The 13,199-nt window shown below is 34.7% G+C and overlaps 1 protein-coding gene across 9 annotated transcripts in view; it reads right to left on the minus strand.

Annotated features, from left to right (window-relative positions):
• The window catches only part of THSD7A (thrombospondin type 1 domain containing 7A), a 446,288-nt gene that overhangs the window by 250,504 nt on the left and 182,585 nt on the right, over positions 1–13,199 (minus strand). For 3 of the 9 annotated variants that reach the window (XM_084977151.1, XM_084977150.1, XM_084977148.1), the window contains exon 1: positions 8,411–8,498. The exons of the other annotated variants lie outside the window; for them this stretch is intronic. In XM_084977151.1, the coding sequence (XP_084833277.1) occupies positions 8,411–8,415 (5 nt within the window). In that variant the 5' untranslated portion in view covers positions 8,416–8,498. Of the gene's footprint in view, positions 1–8,410; positions 8,499–13,199 lie in introns of those variants that run through there. 9 annotated transcript variants of the gene reach the window in all.

The following is a 13,199-nucleotide window of genomic DNA, read 5'->3' on the forward strand; positions in this document are numbered from 1 at the left end:
AATACACATAAAAGATAAAAAATACATGCCTTTTATTATATACATAGATGCATAGAAGAAATCAAAAGTCCATATATGAATGATAACATGCTCAGTCTTGCTACCGAGGTAAATGAAAGTTCAAGCAATAATATTGTCACTTGATATGCATGAGATTGGCAATAAATAAGAGCTTTTGTTCAGAGGAATAAGAAAAAAAGAGTACTCCTAAAAGTTGTTAACGTAAATGTTTGATGTTACCACCTTTTCAGAAAGCATCCAGAAATACCTTTTAAAATAAAATTTGACCCAGTAATCCTACACCTAGGAATATGCCCTATAGAAATAAAAATACCGATTAACATGGAAATATATCTGAGAATATTTATCAAAGGCTGGTTCCTGGTAGTAATAAGCCAAAAATAAAGTTAACCCCATCAATAGGGAATTTAAAAATTTTAAAAAGAATGGATTAGAGCTGTTCTGTATAAACTGGGGTTTATTTAGTAAAAAATAGGACACAGAAAAATAAGTACAATATGATCTGTTTTTTAATGAGAAAAATAAGTCAGTGCATTTGCATGTATATGTATAATCAATATGTTCATATGAGTGTGTCCATATGAATATAGCTTGTTAACATAACTTACACTCCATGGGGGAATGGTCGATGTGTTAATACGATGCAAGAAGGGAGATAACAATAAATTTAGTATGTATGGCATAATCCAATTTATATAAAATTATATGATACACTACAGATACATAATATGATGCACAGCCACCAAAATATTAATAGTGGTTATTTCAGGGTCAATGGAGTCTAGATGGCCTTTACCTTTCTTTCTATTTTAATATATTATACTCAGTTTAAATATTATTTACATAAATAGAAAAACAACCTTATTTCCACTCTGTATAAAGGGTAATAAGAATAAATATTCTAAAAAAGAATTGCACTATGAAATATTTATACCTAAGCTAGAGGACACAAGGCAAGGAAGTATGATCAGCAAATAAGAAACAAAAAGAAATTGGTTTCATTTACCATTACTAAAATATAGTGGATTTGCAAAGCTTTCAGGTGTAAATTCCTATGTAATTAAAAATTTTTTATTAAAGTATAGTTGATTTACAATATTCCTTCAATTACTGCCATATGCAAAGTGACCCAGACATACATCTATATATATATGTATATATATATTTTTTTACTATCATCCATCATGTTCTAACCCAAGAGATTGGACATAGTTCCCTGTGCTGTACAGTAGGACCTGTTCTGTATCCATTCTAAGTGTAATAGTTTGCATCTGCCACTTAAACTCCCTGTTCATCCCACTCCCACCCCCCTATCCTCACCCCCCTGGCAACCACAAGTCTGCTCTTTATGTTCATGATATGTTTCTGTTCTGTAGATAGGTTCATTTGTGCCATATTTTAGATTCCGCATATAAATAATATCACATGGTGTTGTCTTTCTCTTTCTGACTTACTTCACTTAGTGTTAGACTCTCTAGTTAGGTCCATGATGCTGCAAATGGCCCAATGTAATTTTGTAACATTGTAGACTGCAACAAATGCTCATAATTGATTAGACTATGATTTCTGCCACCATATTGTTGTTGTTCATTAGTGGTACCAACAACTATGTTTCAAAGATTAATTTTGATATGATTTATGTGTTTTAAACTTTTAAATTAAAGTAGTCATACGAGTAAAGAACATTTTACTCATCTTTGTACTTTCAGGGCCAAGGGGATATGGAGAAAACTGCAAAGGAATATGTGTCAAGTGATCCTAATATGAGTGTCAGTTTAAATATTTATGGCTTTCTGATTGTATAATTAATATTCACCTCTGCTATCTTTCTAGAATTATGGGGCAATTTTATAATTATTCTCTTTATGCTGCTTTCACACAATTCCCACCTTTGTATAAGTGAAAACTGCTGACCCAAAACACTCCCATCAGGCAATATTCACTACTACTACCTAGAGCGAGGCTCTAGTCCTGTGTAACACTTTCTCAACATCCAGTTCACTTCTCTCTCAGATCTAGAGGGTAAAGTTAGTAATAGCAAACCATGGGATTGACAAACATCTGATCAGTTATGTGATGATTCTCTCAATAAGAATTGGTTATTTGAGTAATTAACAATTCTACTTGCACTTCACACCTTTCTTCGTCTATACATACCTTAAAGTTGGAATTCCAATAAATGCTCAACAATCGTTTTCTTTTATTGAAGTATGTTGCACTATTAGCACTTTTTTTTTTTAGAATTTTTTACAAGTTGAAAATATTTTTTATCCATCTTGCTTTTTAAAACATTTTTTGGAGTTCCCAAGGTGGCACAACAGTATCAGAAGTGTCCTGGGAATGCTAGGACAGGATGCAGGTTTGATCCCTGGCTTGGCACAGTGGGTTAAGGATCCAGCATTGGTGCAGGTGTAGCTTAGGCTGCACCTGTGGCTTGGATCTGATCCCTGGTTGGGGAACTCCATATGTCATGGTGTGGCCAAAAAAGAAAAGAAGGAAAAAAACAAGCAAACAAACAAAATTTTCTGGACAAAATTCATTAGACTTTTTGTTTGTTTTAATCAATGCTGTATCTATAGTATTAAGATTATTGTCCTAGATCAATGTATTTAATACACATATAGAAGTACGATCATGTATTTGTATACTAATGAAATAATAAATAAAATGCATAAAAGGAGACTACAAGTGTGACATACCTGAAACTCCAACTTTCAAAGCTGATATTGCTAACATGGTCATTTCTAATAGAGATGGACAATCGATACAATTTCAGGGATGCATTTACTAGGTGTTAATGACAACACCCCCTCATCCTTTGGGAGCTGCCAAGGACTGAGTACCTCTTCAAAGTCCTCTCACAGTAGAGGGATAGAGGATACGAATCAGACATTCTCAAGTAGTTCACAGCCTAGTTGGCAAAATACTGCACATGAATTATATAAAACACTTATTATCAAAGGCAAAGTAATCTAGCACAACTGAAGCACTTAATTTAGGCTCAAGAAGATAAATCTAGACCATTTTCATCACTAACTGTTCATTTAACCTGTACTTTTCCATCAGCCATTTTCAGCCAATGTCCCTGGCAGGCAATAAAAGCTCACTATGGATTATACAGCTCTGACCACAGCCCAAAATAGGACAAGTGTCCCCATTCTCAACTCATTCTCAGCTTCACTTGTTCCTCTGGTTCCCTTGGGCTCCAGACTGTCAGCATCATAATGAAAGTATCAGATAAAACGAAGCTATGCAGTGTCACCAGTACACTGTTACCAAGAAACTCCACAAATCACATTAGGGAATGTTTTCTTTTCAAATGATTTATTTCACAACACTCTGCTTTGGTTGCTCAAATGCAAACAGTTCCAGAAATCAAATTTGCAAGTCTAAAATTAAGATGCCACACCAGAGCATATGCATCATTCATTACGATTTCACAGCGTTTCCTAGCCTGATTTACAGTTGTCAAAATTAACATCATATGACATGATCCATTATGTTTCACTCAACACAGCATCATCCAGATCAATGACGAATTCAATTAAAACTAGCTTTGATTCATTTCAACTCTTCCATTTATTTCTTTTAGCTCTTTTATATCCCCTTCTTTCTGCCAAGATATAAGCTTTCTATAATTCTAATTACAACATCCCTTTAGTAACAATTTCTTCACAATTTCCATAGCATTCCTCATTTTCATACTTTAATTTTTTAAATGCAAATTTGTTTTACCTTACTTTTCTTTCCTTGATTGATCTGTATTACATAGAAAACTCCACACTGTTTTAAGTTGCAAAATTTTTTTGCTATAGAGCTGTGCTGCAGACATAATCTCAACATATAATGATACAGAAATAAAAATAAAATCTTTTTTTATTTAGCTTTATGTTGAATACAGTGTCTTATAAGTTAGGAAACAATTAAGGATGAAATCATTAAGAAATGCTAAATCAATTAGTGACTTTCCACTGGAAATCTGTGATGTAGCAATTCTTCGTAGAAATCTCTGATTTAGTTGAAGATCAAAATAGTCAATGATGTTAGCTATCACAGATTTACATAACATTTGTTGAAAATCACATCATACAAAAATTATCTTTAATATCCTCATTATAATAGTATAACTTTTATAAAAATAACTTTATACTATGCTTAATAGGATGTAAAGACAATATAATGTAAATGATATTTTGGATCCTTCCAGAATTTAAAATTATTTTTCTGTCTTGTGTGAGCAGAACCCAAGATTCTATGACTTAGCGGAAAAACATATTCATAGTAAAATGTATATACATATATATATATAAAGTAAATATTATCCTATTAATATTGGTCTTACTCTATCATACTAAAGGTATATAGACATAAAAAGATGTCTATTTTACTTTGGAAAATAATACATACATTGATTTCTTTCCCCTTTTGTAATAATACTCTGCCCCTTTGAGGGAGATTTAAACCTAAGAAGGAAAGACTTGTGTTTTTATCTCTTGTTTTCTTTTTCTTTCTTTCTTTCTTTTTTTTTTTGTCTTTTTGCCTTTTCCAGAGCTGCTCCCATGGCATATGGAGGTTCCCAGGCTAGGGGTCTAATTGGAGCTGTAGCCACTGGCCTACACCATAGCCACAGCAACCTGGGATCCAAGCCACATCTGCAACCTACACCACAGCTCAGGGCAACGTGGAACCCCCAACCCACTGAGCAAGGCTAGGGATCAAACCCAAAACCTCATGGTTCCTAGCTGGATTCGTTAACCACTGCGCCATGACGAGAATTCCTATCTCTTGTTTTCAATGCTGTCTACCATCTGATTATCTTAAAGCTATGTTTTACTATTAATAAAAATTCACATTTTGATCAGCCATTTCAACTTACACAGCACTTTTACACACATTTGCACATTTTTTTTATATCTTTTTTTTTTTTGTATTTTTAGGGCCACACCTATGGCATATGGAGGTTCCCAGGCTGGGGTCTAATTGGAGCTGTAGACACTGGCCTACGCTACAGCCACAGCAATGCCAGTTCTGAGCCATGTTTGCAACTTACACCACAGCTAACAGCAACACTGGATCCTTAACCCACTGAGCAAGGCCAGGGATTGAATCTGAGTCCTCATGGATACTGGTCAGATTGTTTCTGCTAAGCCATGACGGGAACTCCTGTTCTTTTGTATCTTCAGAAAACTCCTAACATGTACATAATGTAGGAATATTATCCCTATTTTGGAATTACAAAAATAAATGGTAGAATTCTAAGTGAAATCCAGGCAGTCTAAGTCTGATGATGGTGTTCTGTCAATGACATCAGTTGCATCAATTTCTTTCTCTTTTCCTCATAAAACTATTCCTTGAGTGTCTAATCTAATACAAATTAGTATCTAAGTTCCAAGCAGATGGGGGACACTACATCTTCTTCTCAAACCAATGAAAGAGAAGGTGTTAGCTTAAAAAGGGCCACCAAGGATTCATCTATCTTAACTTCTCTCTCATTAACCTGTCTGAACATCAGAAATTGTTTCCCTCATTATTCCTTTGTAATAACAGACTGAAGAGCCACATGTCATATTATTATGAATAAATGAGTTCTTTTTAAATAACCAGTAACCATAGAGGAACAAAATATAGATAGATGAAATTTAGACTGAGCAGATAAAGTCCCCAAAATGCCACTGCATGGTATTGCTTAGAAAGCCTTTAGATATATTTGCTTAATTAAAGATGAGAATAAAGCCCCCCACCCCAAAATAGAGCCAAAGGGACTCTCACAAAGGGAGACTCTTAGGCTCAAAGGAAAAGTAACTCATAACTTTGCACCTCTTCAAACTTCACTCCACAGTGCCATCCGCTTCCCTAAAATACTGCTAGATTCCTGGACAATCTACGTCAGATGGTAGTGATAATCAAAAGTTAGTGTATTAAAACTTATTTTCCAAATAAAAGATTAAGTGCAAAATAGTGGTTCATTAAATATTTGTTGAGTAAATGTACAGATACAGAAGATGAAGATATGAGAATCCTCAGTGCACCAGCCCAATTCACCCCTCTTCTCACCTAAGTTAGGCTCAGAAGTGCTTGTGGAGCAAAACTGAAGGAGGTACTGGCAGGACCTTCGGAGTGAGTATCTACTTACACTTAGCGCCCTGGGCCTATTTTGCCTCTGGCTAGTTGGGCCCCGTCCCCATTCCCCACTAATCTATTTTGCCTTGATTGGAAATCCTGCTTCTATATTCATTATTTAAAAGAAAAAAGTTAAGACACACCCCTTGCCAGCCTTGGGCAGACTTGGTGGTGAGGAATGAGTAGAATGAATGATCATTGAAAAGGAACCTTCACAGCTCTTTTTCTTCCTTTTGCAAAGGGTAAAGCCTGGGAAGTGCAGAGTTTGGTTGATACACATAACTGTAAGGATCAAAAGTGATATACACGAATATATTTAACAAAGAGTAAACCTTAATTATCATCATGAAAATTCATCCACAGGGTCAGTTAGGGATCAGCTTCAGTAGTTTGGCATCATCCTAGAGCTTCCTTGACTATGATCTATTATGTATGTGGGACCCCAAATAAAATGGCCAGTTGAAAGTCAATCTGTTGTTTGAGGAGCCCAAAATAGCTGACTGCTAAAGTAGGAATGGCAACTTCTTTTCCTTCTGTCTCTAGTACTTGTCAGTGTTCCATTTTAGTTAACCCAACTATCCTAGGATTTTGTCATTTATTGGTCAGAGTTCAGGAACTTGGAGGCTCACAGCAGGCAGAGATCCAACACACAAACTGTTAAACAGAAATGGCCAAAATTGCATTTCTTCCTAAATTGATTCTATATTGTCTGTGTGACCTCAAAATCCCTGGCACGTATACCTTGATCCACCCCAACAAATTCTTGGATTATAAACATGTCCTAAGCCCTGGCTGCCCACACTCTAAAATTTGGGCTCTTCAATCCATTCTGCATGCCATTCCTGTATGTGAACATAATTCTGTCCCTGCCTACTGGAAGGAAAAACCTTCAAATTTCTCTTCCTTTCCATCTTTACTGTCCTCTACAGATAATCTGCTCACTTCCAATTCTGAGTTTTTTTTTAAATCATGTTTGCCTTAGAACGCTCAGATTTGCCATCGCAGCACACCTAGGTAAATAGAACCCATTTTTTGGGAACTTGGTCAAATTCCTTTGCCTTATCAAATTATTCTAGTTAACATAAATGCAGCTGTTTGTGAATATTTTAGTTGTTTTATCTTTGATTTATCCTTTCATCAGATATTTTTTACTGACTATGAACTCTATATTATACAACTCATAAAGGATAAAAACTTTCTGGGTCTTTATGGTGTTACAGTAATTTAAAGTAATTTTACTTATTTTTTTCCCACTTTTTTTCCTCCTTGTTTCTCATGCATAGAATTAAAGATATCAAGTGCAGAGACAGTGCTTTACACAGAGCTGGAACTATACCCTGTCTACTATATTTTTGTTCACCTATTTCTTTTTTAATTTCTCTATACAGGATCCTTGATAGACATGAACCTGCCAAAGAACCACATTTTTGATAAAAACTGCTTGAAATTTTATATAAAATTCAAAAGTATACAAATTCCATACTACCAAAAATAATTTTTGACCAATTAATAGCTATTATTCTTGAATTAGAATTTATATCTCTTTTCCTAACTCTATTCACATTCACATTCATCTGCCAATAGAAATATTACATATATTATAATGCATATATATACATATATACACACAAAAGTATTTATATATGTCAGTTAGTATCTGGCTTATATCTGTTAGTGGACTTTTGAAAGTTTTAATAATTACTATTTTTTTTGTAAACCAAAGCAAAAAATAAATGTAATCTCAACTATCAGTGGTCAAAATTGATTCTGCTTTATCAAAAACATGCTTTCTTTGTTCTAGCACTCAACACTGTACATGATTGTACCAACTTTTCAAGATCCCTTTAGTACAATGGCTTCTTGTATTAAGCACAGCACAGTTATTCTGTTCATTTACAATTAAATTGCTATCCTGTTAAATACTACTTGAACACATTTCCATGATCACATTCTTTTAAAATCTAGTACCAATAAGCACATATTTATAGTAAACAGAGAAGAAAAAACATCTGTCAAAAAAACTTAGGGGAAAAAGGTAAATAATCGCTCTATAATAAAAGTATACAAAAGTAGAACAAAGAATATAACAAGGTGAAAGTATGAGTAGAGGCTTAAAATAATGCCTAATATATAAGCAACAATTTGGGGGAGGAAATAAGATAAAATACTCGTAGTTATGAACACATTGTGTTAGTAGAGTCTAAAAGAGTGAGTGCATTCTTAATTAGGATGTACAAATAAAGCATTAATGATCTATTAAATTCCTTACCCCATGTGCTTTTTTTTTCCTTTTGAAAGTATTTCCTCCCATTTAAAACCTTGTTATATTCCAGTCAGAGGGAAATTCAGTACTACCCACAGAAAGCTGGTCGAATTCCAGTAAATAAATGAAAACAATGGGCGAGATCAAACTTGCTATCACGGAGATGCAAGGTCACTGCCCCAATCAGTGGCCAGGCTGCTTAAGGAAGTGCCCGCTCAAGGAAGTTTCTCAAGGAAACGTACTCATACTCTCTCACCCGCTCAAGGAAGAAAACTAAACTTAGAACAATCAAATGAGAGATATTAATAAAGCTCTCAGGAAAAGTGAGGCAGTTGGAATGGATTTTAACATTAAATAAAGTTTATATGACAGAGGATTAGGCAGCAAGGTCTATAACATGGCTTAAAGTTAGCCCCAACCCTAAATTGCTCTCCTTTAAGTTAAACACATTTTAAAAGCTGCCTGAGAGCTTCCTTTTGTTTAATTGCCACATGAGAGGATCATCATTTAAACCATAAATACTCCTGGGAGGTAACAGAGGAAGGTGCAGGAGAGGTAAAGCTACCCTAAGTAGGATGAGACTGTGGTAACATAGGATATGGAAAGTGACTCCAGGGGGTCACACTGATATTTTTGAATTTGATATGTTTATAGGTGGATATTGACAATATCAGCCTTTAGTATGTTATCATCAATATCAACTAACTGTTATGACTAAGTAGCTTAGTGACTTCAAAATGTAAAAACAGGAGTAATAAGCTTACAATACAAGCAAAAATGCTTATAAATGGAGTAAAGATGAAATGAAATAAGCTAACACTTAGAAACTATTTGGAGTACCTTTACAATATCAGAATATTAGGAATGTTACATTTTCTTTTTTTCCATTTTACAGCTGAACCTGTGGCAGATGGAAGTTCCCAGTATCAGGGTCAAATCAGAGCTATAGCTGCTGGCCTACACCACAACCACTGGAGCTTGGGATGTGAGCCTTGTCTGTGACCCACACCGCAGCTTGCAGCCATGCCAAATTCTTCACCCACTGAGTGAGGCAAGGGATCAAACCTGCATCCTCATGGATGCTATACGGGTTTTTAACCTGCTGAGCCACAACAGGAATTCCATGGTACATTTTCTAATTTCTACAGAAAATATATTTTATCTAACTATTCAACAGCAATTGTTGGGTGTTTACCAGGAATAATAATATTGAAATATATTCTAAGTAATGTCACCTGAATGGAATATCTATATTGTACATTCTATATATTCTATATACTCCTAGTTGAATATGACTCATCTCCTGGTATTTTTACATATTTTGGTTACTTTCTTTATAATTTATAGAAGTTTCCATTTTCTCATTGGCCTTACTTGACTCTCCCTTATTCACTAAAAGACTCAAGTTCAAAGACTCTCTTAAATTTTGGAGTGCCTGTTGTGGCGCAGCAGAAAAGAACCCAACAGTATCCATGAGGATGTGGGTTAGATCCCTGGCCTCGCTCAGTGGTTTAAGGATCTGATGTAGCTGTGAGCTGTGGTGTAGGTCAAAGATGCAGCTTGGATCTGGCATGGCTGTGGCTGTGCCTGTGGCCGTGGTTGTGGCTGGAAGCTGCAGTTCTGATTTGATCCCTAAGCTGGAAAAGTCCATATGCTGCAGGTGTGGCCCTAAAAAGCAAAAAAAAAAGAAGAAAACAAAGACTCTCTTAAATATTAATATTTTGACAAACATTTATTGGAGGCTAATTATTTGCTAGTCACTGTCATAGTTGAATGGGACCTAAAAATAATTGGAATTGTGTCTTTCTTTCATGAAGTAGCTTGATTCACCTAAAAAACTCACCTATTTTTATTACATAGAATATGTACATATACACCTATGTAGATTTGTGTCAGTATATGTCTTTCCATAACTTTTGAGAAAATTTTCACTATTTAATAAAATATAGTTTTCAATGAATTCTGGGACCTGACATAATATACATAATATGAATAAACCAACTTTTTTTGTACAATGTTAAAAATGTGCTTTTTTCAAAAAATAAAGTTGAGGAAAAGAACAGAAGAAATAGAAATGAACTTGGGTAATAATTTAGGTAAATATATCAGGAAAGAAGGTGTTCATAAACTTAGCATAAGTTTGAAGAGAATGTCATAGTAAGTGGGGAATAATAAAATTAGAATAATAATTTTAAAATAAAATTAAAATAAATTTAATAAAATTAAAATTAAATCAATTAAAAATTAAACAATAATAATTAAACACTAAAATGAGAATATAAAAACAGAAGATTACAAGCTTTTCGCCCTTCATAATTTCTACTAAAACAGCTATTTTGTACCCTAATGCTGGTTTAGTGAAGTATATAGAGTTAATAACATCTCTTCTGACTGTGCAATTGCTTTAGTATTTTGAAATGAACAAAACATCTTTGGTAGGAATATGAAAGTACATGTGCTTCCCTTTTACTGATTATAGGTAAAGTGCCTACATTTCTCTCCCTACTATTATAGTCTGTAATCTAAATGGAATATTTTCTGGGAACATGCAAAATCATAAGAAAATGGAAAACTGACACCTCTGCTATGAATCAACCTTGGCATAGACAGAGTGGGGCTTGATAATCTAATCATACCCAATTAGCTGTGTCCCCTAAAAAAGAAGTTATCCAGAAGACTGCTTTAAAAATGGATGTACGTAAATGATAAAAAAATAAAAAGTAAAATAAAATAAATAAAAATGGATGTATGAACTTCAAGGTTTGAAATGTGTTTCTGTATGCTGAGAGTGAACTTAAGCTTCCTCTTTGAAGTGCCTTCATGTGAACCATCTTTCACCCTAGATTCCAAGATAGTGCTCGGGTATCACGTATCCAAAAGCTGGTCAACTCTGGTCAAGACTTTTTTATTGCTCTCTGCCTGTGCTCTTTGGGTGACCTAGGTGAGGTACTTAAAACTCCAAATACTCAATTTTTGTCATCTATATCACAGGAATAATAACATCTGCTTTATTTTAAACACAGTAATCTTTAATTAATCAACAAGTAAGCCAGCTATGACATGGAAGTAGTTCTCTGTCTCTAACCTTGTACTCTAGTAATATCAGGGTTGGCAGAAAACAAATTGCAAGTTTACATGTGTTAACTTGGAAGAGTGTAATAAAAGGATTATTAGCAAAAGCATGGGCAGTATTAAGAGAAATCACCAAGGGATGATGAAACACTCTGGGGCTAGCAACTAATAGGAAATTTATCATGCCAAGGTGATAAAGGCACCCAAGAAAGGATTTTTACCAGCACTGAGACAGATATAAACAGGTGTAGGCTGCTGGACAGGGGCTGAAGTCTTTTGTTAGAAGAACTCAGCCATTGCTGATCCAAGAAGACAGAATGAAAACCCTAACTTCCCTTTCCACCTCTGACAGACTGCTGCTGCTGACTCCCAAGGGTAGAGTCCAATCAGGAAGAAGAGAACTAGGAAGCCTTATAAATGAGCTGCTCAGAGACCAGCCTCTAGAAATGTAAGCGGGATCTGAAAGAGGTGAGAGCGACTTTTTACGGGCAAACATAAAAAGTGCCCATTCGGATCTGCATTCCGAGTGAAGGTTTTCAGGTTCACCATAGACCATCTACAAAAGGTTGTGGGCACACTGCCTATTTCTTTAGCCAGATGCAAACAACAAAGTAAGCTGAGGAAAGCTCATGAGAAATGCTGGTACCTGGCAGATAAACGGACACTCGGGATATTCCACAAAGTTTTTAATCTAAAAGGCTGCTATTTATGCATGAAAAGTAGAAATTTTATAAATGGATTTTGAATAATCTAAAAATAGCCTGTATTACTTTTTAAAATGGGCAATTTTTAATCAAATGAGTATTAAATTTGCAATTTCACTGATTCACAGTCATAGTATAAGAATGGACCTCAGGAACCATGCAGTGAAGCAATTGGGTCAAAACCTTGCAGTTACTCTCAAGTCCAGAAGAGCTGTCTTATTCTATAGGAACTGCATATACATTCATTTCCATGTTTCACTATGAGCTGATTTGTGGAATATGTTGAAAGTTAATTAACTTTCTGCTGAGAAAAATACATATGATTTTAGGCATGTAATTTTAGGTATGGTTTTTGTTCAAGGTTCACCAGAATCACAAAACTTGGAAGCCTTTTAGAAAATTTTTAAGATTCCTCTTTTACTCATCACTGCCCACTGACCTCTATACATATGGTTTATAGGTGAAAAAACTGAGTCCCAGAAAGTTTAAATCACTTGTTCAATGTTGTGTAGTCATGAGTGCAAATGCGTCCCTATGTTTATTGAGTACTTATTTTCCTAATTACCCATTTCTTAAATTGTCCCTCATTGCATCAGTGAATTTTCAGACTATTATAAAGCCAACTTTATATTCAACTTTTATATCACCATTTGAGAGAGCAAGCCTAAAGAGAAGGATGGAGTAGTTAACAAGTATTCTAAAGTAAAATAGGAATCAGGCATAAAAAGATGGACTGTCCAGAGAAGGAATATACTTTTCTGCTCACCAGATTTAATTTTGAAGTTGAGAGGGTACATCAAAAAAATCCTGAGTTTAGAAAAAAAAAATAGAAAGTCACTTGAGCATTATTCATTATGATTTGAAATGCTAAGGTTGAATTTATATAGAACTACACAGGAAAAATAAAATTGGTAACAAAATGAGAAAAAAATACTCCACCATGTCAGTATTTCCAGGAGTTACGAGATTATTCTTCTCTTCATGTATTACCCAGTTTTTTAGAAGAGACTTTAGAGAAG

The sequence above is a fragment of the Sus scrofa genome, chromosome 9, assembly GCF_054392235.1.
Source record: "Sus scrofa isolate SSC_HxYL_T2T_F1_AM1 chromosome 9, Sscrofa_HxYL_maternal_Yorkshire_Landrace_v2.0, whole genome shotgun sequence".
NCBI classification, from domain to species: Eukaryota; Metazoa; Chordata; class Mammalia; order Artiodactyla; family Suidae; genus Sus; species Sus scrofa.